This window comes from Molossus molossus, unplaced genomic scaffold (assembly GCF_014108415.1).
Source record: "Molossus molossus isolate mMolMol1 unplaced genomic scaffold, mMolMol1.p scaffold_m16_p_17, whole genome shotgun sequence".
Taxonomy (NCBI): Eukaryota; Metazoa; Chordata; class Mammalia; order Chiroptera; family Molossidae; genus Molossus; species Molossus molossus.
Genome location: NW_023425352.1, coordinates 41810099 through 41830523, shown reverse-complemented (window position 1 = coordinate 41830523; position 20425 = coordinate 41810099). Strand labels below are relative to the sequence as shown.

The following is a 20425-nucleotide window of genomic DNA, read 5'->3' as shown; positions in this document are numbered from 1 at the left end:
AGATTCCAGGACGGCTCCTAGATGCAGGTGAAGGTGCCCTTGGAACCTTTTGGATCGCTGCCTCTTGGGCCGCCTCCGGGATCTCCGGTAAGCTTCTCTTGGATAGAGCTCTGCTTATATTTTGTTCTGAACTCTTCGAGTTTTATCTAATCCTTCCGGGTGGAAAATGGGGTATGAGAGGCTCCAGATTTTTCACAGAGTGAAAATTGAAGTATGAGAAACTCCGGAAATCCCCAAATCCTTCCCTCGGGAAGAACACTCCACTGTTGATAGGAACTGTTCTTCCCCAATCCACGGATCGTATTCCCTTGAATAAAGGGCATCAAATAAAGGGCATCAAACTCATTACTACGTTTTTAGTTTTGTCATTTGACAGGAGTAAACTTTGGATGTTGAAACATACTGCAAAGAACTCTGAATTTGGGTTTTAAGGTTTGGAGTTGGGATCTGGGTTCTTTAGCTCACTTGAGCGATACAGTGTGGTCCTATTTTATGCAATTTTGAATTAATTATTGAATATAAAGTTAAGTTTCTCAAGACAGACAATTTGAAATAATGCAGCCCCCCACCTCTGCAAATTTATCAAGATTTGCATAATTCTTAAGTCCTTTGGGTCTACGCAATAATAAGCTGTGTTTATTTTATTGAAATATTTCCACTTTAGCTAGTGAACAGAAATACCCAATTTCTTCTGTCATGGGAATAGTCTTAAAATACATAAATCTCAGTCAGATTGTGCACGATCTTCAGGAAGGTATCTCTTGCATAAAAGACAATCTTTTGGGCCTAGGTAAGTCATCAGTCTTGTCTTCATTTGTTTATTCTCACTGTAGCAAACTGGTGAAGAATAAAATGCACCTCATAGTTTTGGATGAGGAAATATAGATTAAACGTGGCTAGTTTAGTGCCTGATGTTGGCAGGCAGTAAATATTATTTGATTTGGAAATTGGATAAGAGACAACATAATTTGAAAGTAGAAAACGAGGAATACTTATAATTGAAAGCAGTCAACTAGGGGATGTCTCTGTATTACAGATAAGGAAGTAGAATCAGAGGAGATCCTACTTTGTGGATATGTGTGGATTTTGAACCAATGCCAGTCTTCCTCTGTGACTTATTTTGCTTCTCTGTTGAACTAGTGACTAAGGTAGGCAGACATTATTTAAAATATAGGTCTGAAGAAACAGTTCTCTTGTTTTTCTGCTTCTTAAAGGGCCAGAATATTTTAAATTCAGGCATTACTCATTAACTGTGCTTTGCTTTATTGTACTCCAGAGATGTTGCTTTTTTTTGGCATGTGTTGTTTTGTTTTTGCAAATTGAAGGCAGGACCCTACACCAGCAAAAAGATTACAAATTGCTTTATTGCAGTGGTCTGGAACCAAACCTGCAATATTTTAAGGTATGTCTGTAATAAACAGACACACAATTTTAAAAGGAAATTTAAATCAGTTTTTCCAGGGCCTCCTTTCTTCCAATTATTAAATGACTGTGATAATACAATAGTTCGTTTAATCAGGGGAAAAGGCCTTTAAAATTCCCAAATTCACAAGGAGTTTGCTATTTATATTGACAGGATTAAGGTAAAAGCAACGCTAGGGTGAGCTAGGAGTAGATAGATTTATACCACCCTTGTTTGAGCTAAGTGCTGAATATATATGCTTTTCCAAACTATGCCGATATCAGATGTATTAATCATGTAGTAAATAGAGCTCTTGGGGAGAACATGCTCTCATAAATTAAAGATATTATTATTAGCAATGGAGTGATTAATTATCAAACCATTTCATAAAAACTTAAGCCAGCAGATGAAGAAAACATTTGATCATTTTTGGACTAGACTGGACACAAATAAAACCTCAAGGTGAAAAGATGAAAAAAGTTAATATTTTGGTTGACCACATTTTGGAAGAAAGATTTAGAGGATGCATTTGTCCTTGAGGCCCAAGGTGATATGCTAACATTCTGATTGGAGCAAGCTAGAGAAGATGGGCAAGACCTGGCATTAGGGTGGAAAAATTTCTTTCTCTGGGTCTTGCATTTGTACACACTGGGGACCTTGCAGGGGCCTGAAGGTAGTGGCCATGCTGTTGGGTCAAAACTAGATTCTCTCAAATTCTACAAGAGTCAGCTGAGCTCACTGAAAGCCTAACAAGGACAAAAAATATTGCATCGTTTCTGCTTAGGGGCAGCTGATTTTTCCTTACCTCAGCTGGGTTTCTGAGCCTCTCAGCGTGATAGACAGCTTCTCTCTTAGCCTCTGCTTATGAATCAGAAAATAGCCCAAATAACATTTGTTTTATGGACAGCTTTCTCATGAAATATCTCGGAGCTCAGTCAATTTGATTTCTCCTGCATGTAACAAATCACTAGGCTGGACTTGGACATACGGGAGCTGAGTCAGAGGGTGGAGGCGGATGGCTGGGAGTAGGCAGTGCCCACCAGGCTAGGCCTGGCCAGGTGGCAGGAGGACAAGCCTGGAGGAGAGGATCTTGGCTTGTCTTTTCTCATTCCCCTCGGTCAGCTTGGACCTGCCCATGTGATAAATGCATTAACACAGAAACAAACAGTCTTTCCTCTAGCACTTTAGTCTTTGTCAAACAGTAGGTTTTCACAGTTCTTTGGGGGAGGAATGTCTTATTTACTCTGTAACCTCTTTAGCCATCAACATCCTAGGTATGTTCACTCTCTAACCTCTTTAACTATCAACATCCTGGGCATGTAGTAGGTGATTTCTTTTTAAGTAAAAATGTCGTAATTATTTCAAGATAAACACTCTGCTTTAATGTTCTAGAATTTTCGAGCTGCGTGTTACAGCAGATTCTGAACAAAGATGAAATGAAGCTTAAATGGGCGAAGGTACTCAAATATTTCCTTTATTTCTTGTCCAGATGTTGTCACCTGGGGTGGGCGATGGGGAGAATATGTTAACTCGCAAGCATCCACAAGTACATTATGTACCATAAGGACTTTCTTTGGCAGTCCTGTGGCCAGGGGGTGGAGTCCAGCTGGAACAGAGATGTGAGCTCACCAAGAGGGTGAGTCCTGCTTGCTCATGTGTCTGGCTCGGTCTCTGTTAGAGAACCAGATAAATAGGGTTGAGTATTATTGTTCTCACTTTGTATTTTTTCCTTTATAGCCTTATGAATACGTAGTAACTAGCAACACAATAGCTTGAAACCCACTGTTCTATTAATTCAGTAAGTAAGGCATTTCCTTGACGTTTGCCTTCCGACTTTGGGAGAAAGCATAAAATTATCTTTAAAAACTGGGGCAAATAAAGAGTGTGGTTCATGCCAATATTCTGGGTGAGGTTATTTAGTCTTCCAGATAAGATTCTTGAAGTTGCTTTGTCTTGTGTGTCTCCTTGGTAAGACCTCTTTTGTGCCACACACAGTACCATGCTCTCTCTGCTGGGCATGCTATGTAGTTCCTTTATGTTAACACACATTTTCACCCTTTCACTTTTCTCATAGCTGACTACACCTTAAAATTGATGGATGCATTTAATGTGGCATCATTTTTCCCCCCTGAAAGCTGTTGTTTAATCAAACTGATGATAGCTTTTATAATTGATGGTATCTTAGAATAGAGTAAAGGTAGTGGTGTTTTAGTTATCTATAGCTGTGTAACAAATCACCCTAAAACATGAAATAACAGTGATCATATTTTACCTCTCATAGTTTCTATAAATCAGGAATTCACTTTGGGACAACAGGGAGGTCTTATCTCTGCTCCGTGCTGCCTGGGACCTCAATTGGAAGTTGTGTAGCCTCCAGGTTAGAATCATCTGAAGGGTCACTGATTCCCATGTGAGCTTTTCTAGGGCTGTTAGTTGATATAGGACTATTCCATGAAGAGACAATGGAGAGGAAGGAACTAAACTGAAAATGTTGATTCTTTTTCTTATGAACAAAATAACTTTCAAACTCATAGGAGCTTTGGGAGAAAGGACCCATTTGGCATTTTCTGAGAGAGGCTGAACTTGGGTTCTGATCTCGGGGGTTTTGGAGATCAGCACTTTGGAGGATGACCTAACATTTTGTCATTGGAAAAGGCAGTGCAACAATTAAGCCTGTATTTTGCATCAGGGTCTACTCTATTGGTTAGTACTCAGGACGACTTATACCAAATTTCTTACTTCCTCTTTCCCAACTCTCCATACCATCTCTAAGTTTTAAATTCTAGAGGGACAGAAGAAGCATTGTTGACAATGCCATTTCCCCCTCCATTTGAATTAGGGACTTGCTTGTCAGCTGTCTGAAAATATTCCTTATCCACCATATCAGAAATTGTTTTTTTGCAGTGATTTGAGGTCTCTGACTTTCCCAGATTAGGCAACCCTTTCTTCAGAGCTCCTCTTATTTATCTCTAAAATAAATCGTAAAATCCAAGGGATTCCAGGGGTTTGTGGCCTCTAACCCTTCTCAACCCCTTCTGGGTTCAAAGGGTTAGATACAATGCTATCTTTGAAAATTAAAAAACAAACAAAATAAACAAACCAAAAGCACACTCTACTTTTCCCTAAAAGGCTCAAGTTTTAATAAAGTGGTAATTTCATATTAAAACATTTTAGAGATTAAAAGGGCCATTTCTTTAGGCCTTCATGTATTGAGGCTTCTAAATATGATGTTTAAAATAATATCATTATATGTATGGGAACCTGAAATAAGCATTCTACCATAAAAATAGGTTTGTTTTTTTACCGAACTCTTCCTTAACACTTGTTTCAGAATATTAAGCTTCAAGGGGATTTTTTAAAAAGAAATATTATGATCATCATGAATAGCTCCCATCTACTGTATGCCTTCGGTTGGCAGGCACTGAAAGGGGTTCTAATAAGGTCTTGTTCAACAACCTTGTGAGCTTGGAGCATCATCCCCATTTTACAGACAAGGAAGCTGAGGTCTGCTTAGCAAGTAGCAATCAGAGCTCATCTCGCTTAAAAACTATTGTTTGGGGCAACTTGCCCAGTATTTGGGTAGCTATAGAATTTTTCACAGTAGCTACTAAGTCTAGGGAACTAGTGTGTACTAATGGAACCCTTTCATGTGAAATGTCTTCTTGCCGGAAGCTGGGAATTTAGAAAATGGAATTAAAGGATCTTGGCAGGCCCAGCTCATTGCTTTTTCTCAACTCTGCTCCCCCTGGACCCCCTATTTAACCCTCTTATAGGAAGCCATTCCTATGATTTTGTTTTAGAAACTTGTGATAACTATTTGGCAAATAGCTCCACCAAATGACTTCTGAGGTGCCTGACACGTTGGCACTAGGACTGGCTTCCCCCACACCCTTAATAGAGCTTGGTGTATGTTGCCTCCACAGTAGACTGCCCTGTCACACCCAAATTCACTGTGTCTCTCGAATATTTTGACTGCATGACTGTAGCCATCTAAATTCTGAATTTCTCACTAATTTTGGCTTTAGTATTTCATTTATCAGGTAAAGAAAGGGTGTTTTATCCTAAGGGAAATTTGTTAGAGGTTTGATTTGGCTCAAACACTGTAGTGGCTCAGCTGCTGAACATATATAAATCTTCCATTATTGGTGTATTGAATCCAGATTCATTTCACTTGGGTGTGTTCATGATATTCTCTATAGAGTTCAGCATTATGCGTTTTTTTTTTTTTTGTTTTTTTTTTAATTACTGAGTAGAGTGCATCATGAGATGACCAATGTAGCAATTTCTTTGGATGCAGTGTAGCTAATGGCAATAGTGTGTGTGTGTGTGTGTGTATGTGTGTGTGTGTGTTGGTTTTTGCAAAAATGATCCTATACTATAAATATTATTCTAAAATTTGTATTTTCAGACCTATTTATTAAATAGGCTTTTATAATATTTTTAATGTAAAATTTTTATAGTATGGCCAAGTGTATCTTTTGAAATTAGGTGATTTTATTATATATTTTTCTTTCTTCTGCTATCTTGCAATAACTGACTGATAGAAAACTTTAAATGTGAGGTCATGTGCTGGCCCCCTCACCCCGCTACAGTTTGGCAGTGTGCTGTATACGGCCACCCCCCTGCCCTGAGACACCCCGGCCCTGAGACCCCCCCCCCAGCCGCAGGGCGCTGTGGAACTGACTGCTGACAGCTCATCTACTTTTGCTGTTTCTTCTTACAGGAGACAGAGCATGTGGCGCCCAGCCAGCCAGAGTGTCGGGGGAGAGCAGGAACGCCAGCCCGTGAGAGTCCACAGAACCACACATTCAGGGGCCAAGAAACAGTGCGGCTTCAACCAAGGTGGGCCCTTTGGTGTGGGAGTTGTGCTGTGCCTGGGGTTCACTCCTGAAGGCTTGCCACCCCCACCCCTCAAAAACCTAGGCTCCCTGACCTTCGGTTGGCATTCCTTATAGTCCAAGAAGCTGCTTAAAGGAGCCTAGAAGGAGTATGATTGAGTCGGATGTTAAGAAAAATGTAAATAACCTACTTTCTTTGTCTTCAGTGTGAAGATTACCAGCCTTAAGGTTCTGAGAGGAGTGGAGATAGTCCTGCCCTTGGAGAGAAATGCTGATTAGGTTTTTCTCTGGGATAATGATAGTGATGATGGTGTAGATGGCAAGCCAATTGCTTTTTACATGCTATATCATATAGCTTTCACCACTTCCGCATAGCTCCATGGAGGAGCAGCCCAATGTGGCAAATTAAGACATTTGCCTGGTGTTACACAAGTGAAACAAGCTGAATCAGAATTGGAACCTGCAAATGTCTAATTAAGGCATAGCAGGTGTGGCGTCTGTGCTGATGTCAGTGGTGCCCTTAGGCCCTGATACTTCTCGACCTGCTGGAGACTGCCGTGGGTCAAGGGCAAGGACGTGGGTAGAAAGCTGTCCGCAGCAAGGTTGGCATGGCATTCTGATGGGAGCCTGGCATTGCAGCTGTCTGTGGAAAGTCTCTTCTGGAAATAAACAGAAGAAAGAATTCAACCACTAGTTGTGTCAGCTGTCTTTGTAGGATCTTGTGTACGGTGTAATCGTAGCCCTGACTCAGTGGAAAGGGAGTTCTGTGCTTCCAAGCATGACCTTTAGACGTTTTTATCTGAGGTTGCAGTCTAAATGAATCAACAACTGCAGAGAAGACTGTGCTGTGTAATTGTGCTTTTAAATATCCAACATGCTAAATTTAGAATTATAGAACCTCAAAGAGTTAGAGGGGGCCCCCAAAGTAAGATGATTCACTATCCAGTTGGATTCACAGGTACCTTTCATCACCCTCTTTACAAGTTGCCATCTCAGGTCAGGTAGGACTCAGCCTTGTCATTTCTCTGCTGATCAGGGCATTCTCCTTCCTATTTGAGGCTTTATTGCAATAAAGCTGTTTTAGGCTGACTAGAACCAATTTAGTCAGTGATCCTGTCTCCGCCAACCAGACTAGTGACTGCCTCTCTCAGCATGAATAAGGCCAACTGTATTCCCATGCATATTCCCAAAACAGGAAAAAAAAAAAAAAAAAAGGAAAATGAGTAAAATGAAATCATTTTTATTTATGTATGGAACTCATGGTAACCCTTTGAGGGGCAGGAGTGGGAGTTGGGGGTGGGATGGTATTAGCAATTAACCTTCTCAAGATTTTTAGTCCACTTAAAACTACTTTATATTTCATTTACATGGGGTAGGGGGGCATCAGTCACATACGATTAGTAAGACAGAGTATTGCGTTAGAATGCCCCTGATGAAACGCAGAAGGAGGTGACTCTTACCTTTGGGGGAAAGGAATCACAGTTTTATTCAGATTCTCAAAGATGTGTGGCACCTTTCTTCAGAAAAAAGATGCACATATGCACAACAGTGTGTGTAAAATTTAGGAGGTTACCAGACCTCTTCTGCAGGCCAGGGACAGGAACCAGATACAAGGTTATCAGGCAGCCTTCCTCATCAAGTAAGACTTGTCTTCTGAACAGATTGGCCACTTCTGGCAAAAACAGATCTGGTCTGTCTTCTTCTGTACCTAAGTAAACCTCCACAGGACCATAAATACCTTGCTGTTCTTGCCCCCCCCTCCCCCTTTAGTCTCCATGCTGTACTTTCATAGGGTCTAGTACCATTCCAGGAAGTCCATGCACCAGTTTGGGCAGTCACAGGGTCTGGGGTCAAGGTGCAGATCAGGAGCCATGTTCTGATTTGGTCCTAGTACATTTAGTATTTAAACTGGGCTGGTAACCTTCAAACTACAGTTACTTGTCACAACCATGGTGGCATCACCCAGGGACATTCTAATGGTACTTTAAAAAAAATAAATCTCAAAATATTACAGGGATTGTGAAACTTGATGAACTGGTGAAATGAGATCTGAGGCTAAAAACAACTTTGAGTCAGGTAGCTCACATTCCTGATAACCTCCGTCTTCCTTTTTACGTCAGCATATGGTCAGGTTCAGGCATATCATGCCCAATTAGATCTTGATAGAAACATGATACTGTAACAGGACACGTACGATTTGGGTCTGGCTCAAAGTGAGGAAAGAAGCCAGGCTAAATCTCAGCAGGTGTAAAATGCCACCTTCTTGGGGATGGGGAGGGAATGTTATTAGCGATAAGGAATTTGAGAAAGGGAAGAAACATCTTTCTGTAGCAAGAAGCAGTCAAGTGAGTGACAAATGTCTCACATGCCATTTAAGTGAGACTTGAAGGAGTTTTTAGAGAATGAATCCATCCTTGTAGAAGTGAGATTTCAGAGCTGAGTGTGTTACGGTGTGGGCATTGATCTTTCCATGCCCACCAAGGAGAAATAGTTTCATATCTTCATCTCAGAATGTTGGTATCTTAAGCTCTTTCTATACAAGGAGCCTTTATCCGTCTGTGGCTGAGCTTCCAGGAGGACTAGAATTGTTTTTGCCAAAGTTTGAGTGTATGTATACAATATTGTTCTTCAGAAGCTACTGTAACAACATGAGCACAAACCTGTGGCTTAAAATGATACAAATGTATAATCTTCTAGTTTATAAGAGAGACATCCAATGTGGGTCTCACTGGGCAGGAAAACTCAAGGTGTCAGCAGGCCTGCATTCTTTCTGGAGGCTCTAGGGAAGAATTAGTCTGTTTCTTTACCTTTTTCCAGTTTCCAGAGGCTGCCTACATTTCTTGGTTCATGGATTCTTCTCCATTTATTTATTGATTGATTGTTTTAATTTTATTTTTGTTACAGATGTTTCTCCTTTTTTACCCCATTGACATCCTCCTCCACATCCCCCCAACCCCATCCCCGGCTTTGTTGTCCAACTCCATTGGTTATGCGTACATGCATATAAGTTCTGTGGTTTATGTCTTCCCTCCCACCTTCACCCCCTCTTCTGGGGATTGTCAGTCTGTACCCTACTTCCACATCTCTAGGTCTACCCTATTCCTCAGACTGTTATGTTCATTATATTCCACAAATAAGTGAGATCATGTGGTATTTGTCTTTTTCTACTTGGCTTGTTTCACTTAGGATAATACTTTCCAGGTCCCTCCATGTCATCTCAAAGGATAAGAGATCTTTCTTTCTTACAGCTACATAGTACTCCATTGTGTATATGTACCACTGCTTTTTTTTTTTTTTATCCATTAGTCTACTGATGGAAACTTGGGCTGTTTCCAGATCTTAGCTATTGTAAATAGTGCTGCTATGAACATGGGGGTACATATATTCTTTCTGATTGGTGTTTCAGGCTTCCTAGGGTATATTCCTAGAAGTGGGATCACTGGGTCAAATGGCAGTTCAATTTTTAATTTTTTGAGGTAACATCATAGTGTTTTCCATAGTGGCAGTACCAGTCTGCATTCCCACCAGCAGTGTACTAGAGTCCCCTTTTCTCCACACCCTCGCCAACACTTGTTGTTTGATGATTTGTTGATGGCGGCCATTCTGAAATGTGTGAGGTGACACCTCATTGTTGTCTTAATTTGCATCTCTCTGATGATTAGTGATGTTGAGCATTTCTCCATATGTCTCTTGGCCATTTGTATGTCCTGTTTGGAGAGGTGTCTATTTAGTTCCTCTGCCCATTTTTTAATTGGGTCTTTGTCTTCCTTTTGTTGAGTTGTATGAGTACTCTATATATTTTGAAAATTAACCCCTTATCTGCTGTATCATTGGCAATTATGCTCTCCCATACAGTGGGTTCCCTTTCTATTTTGATGGTTGTTTCTTTTGCTGTGCAGAAGCTTTTTAGTTTGATGTAGTCCCATGTGTTCATTTTTTCCTTTGTTTCTGTTGCCTTAGGTGATGTATCAGTGAAAATTCTGCTGTGTATAATGTCCGAAATTTTGATGCCTACATTTTCTTCTAGAAATGTTATGGATTCATGGGTCACATTTAAGTCTTTGAGTTTATTTTTGTGTATGGTGTAAGTTGATGGTCTAGTTTCATTTTTTTTGCATGTAGCTGTCCAGTTTTCCCAACACCATTTATTAAAGAGGCTGTCTTTACTCCATTGTATGCTCTTGCCACCTTTGTCAAATATTAATTGAGCATAATGTCTTGGGTCCATTTCTGGGTTCTCTGTTCTATTCCACTGGTCTGTATGCCTGTTCTTGTGCCAGTACCAGGCTGTTTTGATTACAGTAGCTTTGTAGTATAACCTGATATCTGGTATTGTGATCCCACCTACTTTGTCCTTCTATTTCCAGATTGCTATGGCTATTTGGGGTCTTTTTTGGTTCCATATGAACTTTTGAAGCATTTCTTTTAGTTATGTGAAATATGTCATTGGTATTTTGATGGGAATTGAATTGAATGTATAGATTGCTTTGGGTAATATGGACATTTTAATGATATTAATTCTTCCAATTCATGAACAAGGTATGTGCTTCCACTTTTTTATATCTTCCTCTATTTCTTTTGTCAATGTCCTGTAGTTTTCTGCAAATAGGTCCTTTACTTCTTTGGTTAAGTTTATTCCTATGTATCTTAATTTTTTTACCATGATGGTAAATGGGATTGTTTTTTCAGTTTCTCTTTCTGTGAGTTCATCATTGGTATATAAGAATGTCATTGATTTCTTGACGTTAATTTTGTATCCTGCTACATTGCCAAATTCATTTATTAAGTCTAGCAGATTTTTTATGGAGTCTTTAGGGTTTTCTTTGTATAATATCATGTCATCTGCAAATAATGACAGTTTCACTTCCTCCTTTCCAACTTGGATCCCTTTTATTTTTTCTTCTTGTCTGATTGCTGTAGCTAAGACTTCCAGTACTATGTTAAATAAGAGTGGTGAAAGTGGGCATCCCTGTCTTGTCCCTGTTCTTAAGGGAAATGTTTTTAGTTTCTGCTTATTGAGTATGATGTTGGCCTTTATTATGTCGAGATATGATCCCTCGATTCCCACACTGCTGAGCGTTTTTATAAGAAAGGGATGCTGGATTTTGTTGAATGCTTTTTCAGTATCTATTGATATGATCATGTGGTTTTTATTCTTTATTTTATTTATGTGTTGTATCACATTTATTAATTTGCAAATATTGTACCAGCCTTGCATCCCTGGGATGAATCCCACTTGGTCATGGTGAATAATTTTTTTGATGTACTGCTGGATTTGATTTGCTAGTATTTTGTTCAGGATTTTGGCGTCTATATTCATCAGGGATATTGACCTGTAGTTTTCTTTCTTTGTAGTGTCTTTTTCTGGTTTTGGAATTAGAGTTATGCTGGCCTCATGAAATGAGTTTGGAAGTCTTCCTTCTTCTTGAATTTTTTGAAATAGTTTGAGGAGAATAGGTGTTTGTTCTTTTTGAATTTTCTGCAAAACTCCCCCTTGAAGCCATCTGGGCCTGGGCTTTTGTTTGTGGGGAGAGTCTTGATTACCTCTTCAATTTCCTTAGTTGTTATTGGTCTTTTCAAGTTTTCTATCTTGCCAGTCCAGTTTGGGAGACTATGTGTTTCTAGAAATTTGTTAATTTCACTTAGATTGTCGAATTTGATGCCATATAATTGTTCATAGCAGTTGTTAACGATCTTTTGTATTTCTGTGGTGTCAGCTGATACGTCTCCTCTTTCATTTCTGATTTTGTGTATTTGGGTTCTCTCCCTTTGTTTCTTGGTGAGTCTCGCCAAGTGTCCATCAATCTTGTTTATCTTTTTGAAAAACCAGCTCTTTGTTTCATTGATCCTTTGAATTGTTTTTTTTTGTTTGTTTGTTTGTTTTTACTATTTCCTTCCTTCTACTTGCTCTGGGGTTTTCTTTTTGTTTGCTTTCTAATTCTTTAAGTTGTGAGATTAGATAGTCTATTAGAAATTTTTCTTGTTTCTTAAGGTAGGCCTGTAGTGCTATGAACTTCCCTCTCAGAATTGCTTTTGCTGCATCCCATAGATTTTGTGGTGTTGTATGTTCATTTTCATGGGTTTCCAGGAAGTTTTTAATTTCTTCCTTGATCTCTTGGTAACCCATTTATTGTTTAATAACCTGCTATTTAGCCTCCATGTGTTCAAATGTCTTTGCATGTTTTTGTTGCAATTGATTTCTAGTTTCATGCCATTGTGATCTGAGAAGATGCTTGATATGATTTCAATCTTCTTGAACTTGTAGAGATTTAGTTTGTGTCCTATCATGTGGTCTATCTTTGAGAATGTCCCATGTGCACTTGAGAAGAATGTGAATTCTGAAGTTTTGGGGTGTAATTCTCTATAGATATCTATTAAATCCATTTGGTCTAGTGCTTCATTTAGAGTCTGTTTCCTTGCTAATTTTTTTCTAGAGGATCTATCCAGTGATGTCAGTGGGGTGTTGAAGTTCCCTGCTATGATTGTATTGCTGTCGATTTCTCCTTTGAAGTCCTCCAGAAGATTTTTAATAAAAAATTTGGTGCTCCTATATTGGGTGCATATATGTTTATCAAGGTTATATCTTCCTGTTAGATAGATCCTTTCAATATTATGTAGTGGCCTTCTTTGTCTCTAGTTATGGCCTTCATTTTGAAATCTATTTTATCAGATATGAGTATTGCTACCCCAGCTTTTTTTCTTTTTCCATTTGCTTGGAAGATTGTTTTTTATCCCTTCACTTTCAACCTATGTGAGACTTCTGTTGTGAGGTGGATCTCTTGTAAACAACATATAGATGAGTCATGGTTTCTTATCCAATCAGCTACTCTGTGTCTTTTTATGGGCACATTCAGTTCATTTATATTTAAGGTGATTATTGATATGTACTTATTAATTGCCATTTTTGTATAGTTTGGTTATATTTTCCTTCCTATGTCTTCTACTAATTACAGCAGTCCTTTTAACATTTCTTGCAGTGCTGGTTAGGTGCTAATGTATTCCCTTAGCCTTTTTTTTGTCTGGGAAGCTTTTTATTTGACCTTCTATTTTGAATGATAGCCTTGTTGGGTAGAGTGGTCTTGGATTCAGATCCTTGCTTTTCATGACCTTGATTATTTCAAGCCATTCTCTTTTGGCCTGTAGTGTTTCTGTTGAGAAGTCAACTGAGAGCCTTATGAGGTTTCCTTTGTAGGTAACCTATTGCTTCTCTCTTGCTGCTTTTAGGATTCTCTCTTTGTCTTCAATTGTTGGCATTTTAATTAGTATGTGTCTTGGTTTGGGCCTGTTTGGGTTCTTCTTACTTGGGGCTCTCTGTGCTTCTTGAACATGAATGCCTTCTTCCTTCACCAAATTAGGGAAGTTTTCTGTCACTATTTCTTCAAATATATTCTCTAACTCTTGCTCATTTTCTTCTTCTTTGGGGACTCCTATGAAGCAAATATTGTTATGTTTTCAGTTGTCCCACAGTTCTCTTAAGCTGTCTTCCTGTTTTTTTTTTAATTGTTTTTTCCTTTTGATTTTTTGATTGGTTGAATTTTTTATTCTACCCTGTCTTCTAATTCACTGATCCTATCCTCAGCTTTTTCTACTCTGCTGTTTAGACCTTCCAATGTATTCTTTATTTTTGATATGTCATTCTTCATTTCTTCTTGGTGGTTTTTAATTTCCAATTGGTTGATTTTCAACATTTCTATGTCTTTACTCATGGTGTTGATGTCCTTACTCATGCTGTTGAGTCTCCTCAAGATCATAGCTTTGAATTCTAGCTTTGTTAACTTGCTTAACTGCTCCACATTTATTTTATCTTCAGTAGAGGTCTCTTGTTCTTTTATTTGGCTTTTATGTCTGTGTTTCACCAGTTTGGCTATCCAGTGGGCTTTGGAGCCTGCCAAATTTTCCCTGTGGGTGTTGGTGTTCTGCTGTTTGTGGCTCCCTCTCCTGGGTTTGGATGAGCAAGGGAGGACCCACGTTAAACACCACTGTCAAGTCATACTTTCCTGGTTAGAGTTGTTAGCCCAGGAATGTTTCAGTTATCTTCTAGCTTTTTGCCTGGAGGCTATCAGTAGTGGTTACTTGAAGAGCCTTGGGTTCTCAATTGAATGAAAAACTCCTGCAGGAGCTCAGTATAAGGGGATTTCCCGAGGTTGGGGCAAATGCTAGTTGTTAATGAGCCTTAATTTGCATTTCAATGGCCCACCTGGGTGGGGTTGAATCTGTGAAGGAAGGGCCACTGCCTTTCCCCAGAGCCCTGGGAAGGAGTAAGATGGCCACTGTTCTGCGTGTCTGCAACTCAGCAGAAGGTCTGACCGTCCTCCAAATCTCAAGTGTCCCCACACAGTTCCAGTTTAGTCTGCCCTCCCTCTGCTATAACCGAAGATGAGTGTCTGTGGCTATTTTAGCATCTGTCCCGGCTCTGGGCTGTGGAGTCACTTGGGAGTTTAACATGAGGGCGCTGCTCACAGCTAAGGTGGTTGCTGTCTGTGGGCTCCCAGCCCCCCTCTCGCGCCTCCACAATCCTACCAGGATCAAGTCAGTGTCCCTGTTTATATGATCCTCTCAAGCTCTTTTTCTGTTGCTTTTTCATGACAATTTGTCTTTATTTTAGTTGTAATTCCAGTTTGGTCCTGGGAGATGGTCTGTGTAGCTTCCATTCACTCAGCCGCCATTTTGGAATTCCCTCTTCTCCATTTTTAAAGCTAGCAACGTATTATCTCTCTGAGCATGACTGGGAAAGATATTCTGATTTTTTAGTATTCATATGATTGGGCCGACTCAGATTATCCGTGATAATCTCTCCATCTCAAGATCCTTACTTAATCCTATCTGTGAAATTCCTTTGGTCATGTAAGGTAATATAGAGAAGGGATATCAGATGAGGACATGGACATCTTTGAGAGACTGTTATTCTGCCTACTACATATATGTTTATTTCTCTAGAAAAACTCTAAAGCACTTATCAGAATCTCATATGGTACTCGTGATCCCCAAAAAGGTTTGGAATGACTGTCCTAACCTCTTCTTCCTCCAAGTTTGCCTTCTCTTCTGAAGTCCAGCAGAGCCAACCTCACATGTCCATGCAGTGCCCTCAGTCCTGCTTCTTTGCGTCCCTCCCACCTGCCGTGCCCTCCTCATTCCTATGTGACCTTCCTTGGAAGTACAGTTTCCTACCTCAGAGGTCTCAAATTTGGTGTCCTGTAGTTATATTTAGGATGGAAATATATTTTGCTTGTAAAGTGTTTTAAAATATCTGATTCAATATTTTAAAATCAGGATTTACAGATATTTGGCATTCTTTTGAAAAAAAAAAAAATCTGAAGATGGGATGACCCAGAGCCTCCTTCCTACAAAGCAACAATTACCTGGAGCAGAGGAGCAGCACTCTTATTTTTTCACAATCTCCACCCAAATCTCCCTATTTATTTATGTTCTTTACCTGGCTTCTATAGGCATTTGATTTATAATGCCGGCTTCGATCCTTGTCTTCCTAGCAACTGTTCATCCTGGGGATTCTAGCTGCTTGGAGAGCTAAGCCCCAACAAGGTGATGGCTGATACTGTCTTAACGCCTCTTTTTCCAAGACAGTGTATGTATATTTTAACTTGGATTTTCAGTGCATCTGAGTGGAAGGGCTGCATATTACACTCCTCTGGCATGCTCCTCAGTACCTGGAGCTTTTCAATACATGTGAAATTATAGAACTGCATTTAGTTAGAACGAGAATGAAACCTCAGTAATCATATAACACAACCTTCTCATTTTCTAGTTTGACACCCAGTGCTGTGACTGATTTGCTTAAGCCCTCACTCCCTTTGTAACCGAACCAAGACAAGCACCATCAATCTGTTTAGAGCAGTCACTTAATGAATATGTAGCAGTTTGATTGATTTTTATAGCTAAAGCCAGTGCCAATACTGTGAACCCTCAGATATAACAGGGGAATTTATGAATGTAAGAGAATACTAATGAAATCAGGGACTTCTTACCCAGCTAAATAAATTTACTTTTGAGAGTGATTAACTCACTTGTGTTTAAAATATTGCATTAAAATTTATGACAGCATTAAACCTTTAATGTTGTTAAAGACTTTGTCTGTATAAACAGGAGCTATTCTATAGCATTGTATTACTACTAATTAAGACGGTGGTTACATTTGCCAATTGAAGTTCATTAGCCTCTTCATCTAGAAGTCCCCAGTTAGAGGGGGTTGAAGATTGGAGTATTAGTAAGGATAATGGCCTTTGATGGCTTTGACTATTTTTGTGACATTCCAGATGAAAGGAAAAGCTTTGTTGCTTGTGGAAAGGGGAAGTTTTGTTGGCAACAACTTTTCCATGGGGGATAAATCCTTTCATTTTTTGTTTTTGAGATAGACAACTTGTGTGTGTTTTAATAGCTAATTGTTTCTTATTTAAATGTTTTTCATAGAAGTAAGCAGAGTCTTAATGAGTTCTGCTAAAAGGGGAAATAATGAGAAAGAGAATGAGCACCCAGAGATTTTTTAATAACACAGAAAATATGCCCCGGCCAGTTTGGCTCAGCGGTTAGAGCATTGAGTTCGTGGACCAAAGAGCTGCAGGTTCGATTCCAGTCAAGGGCATGTACCTTGGTTGTGGTTCATCCCCGGCCCTAGTCAGGGTCCTGGAGGAGGCAGCCAGCCGAGGCGTCTCTCTCACATCGATGTTTCTCCCTCTCCCCCTCTCCACATCTCCCTCTTCCCTTCATCTCCTTCTCCCCCTTTTTCCCTCTTTCCCCCATCTGAAGATATTTGAAAAAATATCCTCGGGTGAGGATTAAATTATAACACAGAAAACAAGATCTGTCTTCTTGGACTGAACTAGAGCTGGAGCTCTGCCCATTGCCAGCTTTCTCATTAATGTGCTATTAGGTTTCTTTTCTTTTGGGGATGGGGACAGGGTGGAGAGGAGAAGAGCAGGGGATGAGGTAGACACAAAAAGAATAACTTGTCTTGACAATGTTTTAAGACTCCCTGGGGTACAGGTATATAATGAGTGGACCCTAAAATAGCTTGCTTTGTGTATACAACATAGGGAGAGAGCCACATGGTGAGGGCTCTTCATCCCCATCCTGCCTTCACCTCCATGGGTGCAGAAACAGTCTGGTGGAATGGAAAGACCTTTCAGATTAAGAAGTGCAAGGTTTTATCTTATGTCTATCGGATGACCTAGGTCACTTCACTCAAATCCCCAAGTCCCTTCCTTTGACAGGAGTTTGGGTCAGATGATTTCTAAGGCCCTTTCTGGCTCATACATTGAAAATGTTCAGCACTCTAGATGTTTAAAGGATTAGACATGGAAAGACTTTAGTTTAATAATACAAGCTCTTGCAGTCATAGATAAAAATAATTCTCCCTCCCTAATGTAGAGCACAAAAAATCCCACACCAAATCCTTAAACTGCGGATGGGAAAAGAGCCCACGCTTGATTATTCTGGGAATCAAATCCTCTTTTTATTTTTTATTTTTGGAGTCTGACCTTGGTCACTTGATAAATTGTCAGCCCTTTCATTGGACAATGATTAGGGATACAGATAAAAGAAAAACTCAGACATTCTCTCATTTAAAAAAATAAAATATTATTACTGGAAAATACAGAAAACTCCAAGGACACAAAATTTTCTTATAATCTTACCACCCAGATATAACCACTGTTACCACTGTAGTATACATTTTTATGTTATTGTTTTAATGTGGTCATGAAAAAATATTGTGTCTGATTGGGGCTTCCTGATGCATTAGGGTTTGAATCTGTTTGAATCACTATTTATTTCAAGCAAGTTCCAGAGTATAAAGCTAGACCAGAATGTATTCTGAGCTGAATAGTAGACAAGTAGGGTAATTATCACAAGGCTGGTAAATTCATTTATGCATAGGGTGAACAAATTTGACTTTCCATAACAAATACTCTAACATACAATTTTCTTTTTTAAAGTCTCCCATTTCCAAGGCCATTGTTGGACATTGACCCTTCCCTAAACAGCCCCTCTCACTGCATTCACCACATTGTTATCATATTCATCTGTTCATTTGTCCTCCCTCCAACTACATGGGGAGACCTCATCCGTCCTCATGTACTCAACAAATGCATAACATACAGTTTTCTATAGGAAACATATTTTATAAATGTCTGTGTCATGGTAGCCACATGTTAGAAATAACATTGAACAAAAAATTTTGTTCTTGACCTCTCAACGTCTTGGAAAGCTTCTTGGCCTAACTTGAAATAGCTCTAAGAGAGAAATTTCAGTTATGACTATAGGGGACAGAATGTGTATAAACTTAAATCTAATTTAGAACCTGGACCAGCTGGTTAAATGTTCAGTGTTCTTGAGGCCATGAGAATGAGGCTATTCTTTAACCTACTGTTCATCCTCCCAAAGAGGCATTGGCTACTCCAATACTTTTGTCATAGTATTCATCACAGGTTGTTCCTTTTCAAGACTTGGGTTAAATGCCACACACATACATAAACACACATCATATATAGTGACATACACAGTTCCACCCCACTTCCTCTCTCTCGTTTCTTTTACCTTTAACCAATGCTAGATAAAAAAACATTTTGGAGGGATTTTTCATATATATATTCGTATATATGAATTTTTTCACATATATAAAATCTTAGCGATACATTTCTGTGTAACTGTTTTGTTCCATATAATTATTGAGTTTTTTTTCATATTCTGAAATATTCTCAAATATTGATGGCTATGAAATATTCCATTCTGTGGCTATACCATCATTTATTTAACTAATTCCAAATTATTGGGTACTTTGGTTACTTCTAGGATTTATATTTCTAGATACTGTAGTAAGAATCATTTAAAAATATATTTTTTGAAATGGTAGTGGTATTTTTATTTTAAAAATATTTTGTGCTAGTTTCAGGTGTACAGCGTAGTGGTTAGACAATCATATACTTTACAAAGTGTTCCCTCCTGTATTTCCAGAACCCACTTGGCAACATTCATAGTTATTAAAATATTATTGACGATGTTCCCTATGCTGTACTTTACATCCTCATGCCTGTTTTGCAACTACCAATTTGTGCTTTTTAATTCTGTCACCTTTGTCAACCAGTCCCCCAAACCCCTCCCCTCTGGCAACCATCAGTTTTTAATCTGTATCTATGAGTCTGTTTCAATTTTGTTTGTGTGTTTATCTTATTCTTTAGTGAAATCATGTGGTATTTGTCTTTCTCTTAGTGACTTATTTCACTTAGCATAAAACCCTCTAGGTCCATACATGCTATTGCAGATGGTAAGATTTCACTCTTTTTTTATGGGTAAGTATTACTCCATACTCCATTGGATATAAGTAGCATCGTTTTTTTTTGTTGTTTTGTTTTGTTTTGTTTTAAGATTTGTGTTTTATTTATGTATTTATCCTCACCCAAGGATATTTTTCTATTTATGTTCAGATAGAGTGGGAAGGGGAGTGAAACATCAATGTGGGAGAGACACAATTGACTGATTGCCTCCTGCACAATCCCGACCAGGGCCGGGAACAAATTGCAATAGAGGTATGTGCTCTTAGCTGGAATCGAAACCCTGGCTTATTGGTCCGTGGGTTGATGCTCTACTGCTGAGCCAAATGGGCCAGGGCTGTGGCATCACATTTTTTTCCACTTGACTATTGATGGGCACTTGGGTTGCCTTCATATTTTGGCTATTGTAAATAATGCTGCAGTGAACATAGAAGTGCATATATTCTTTCAAATCAGCATTTTGGGGTTTCTTCAGATATATACCCAGAAGTGGAATTGTTGAGTCATAAGGCAGTTCTGTTTTTAAATTTTTTTAGGGCACCTCACACTGATTTCCACAATGGCTGCACCAGTTTGCATTCCTACCAATGCATGAGGGTTCCTTTTTCTCCATATCCTTGCCAACACTTGTCATTTGTGAATTTACTGATGATAGTCATTCTGACAGGTGCCAGGTGATATCTCATTGTGGTTTTAATCTGCATTTCTCTGATGCTTAGTGACATTGAGCATCTTTTCATATGTTTGTTGGCCATCTGTATGTCCTCTTTGGAGAAGGTCTATTCAGGTCTTCTGCCCATTTTTTAATTGGATTGTTTGATTTGTGTGTGTGTGTGTGTTGCAGTGTATGAGTTCTTTTAAATTTGGGATATTTACTCCTTATCAGATGTTTCCTTGGCAAA

At 39.1% G+C, this 20425-nt stretch overlaps 1 protein-coding gene across 2 annotated transcripts in view; it reads left to right on the top strand.

Annotated features, from left to right (window-relative positions):
- The window catches only part of FAM13C (family with sequence similarity 13 member C), a 142958-nt gene that overhangs the window by 47130 nt on the left and 75403 nt on the right, over window positions 1-20425 (top strand). For both annotated transcript variants that reach the window (XM_036265152.1, XM_036265151.1), the window contains one exon: window positions 6126-6244. In XM_036265152.1, coding sequence (XP_036121045.1) covers window positions 6126-6244 — 119 coding nt within the window. The remainder of the gene's footprint in view (window positions 1-6125; window positions 6245-20425) is intronic.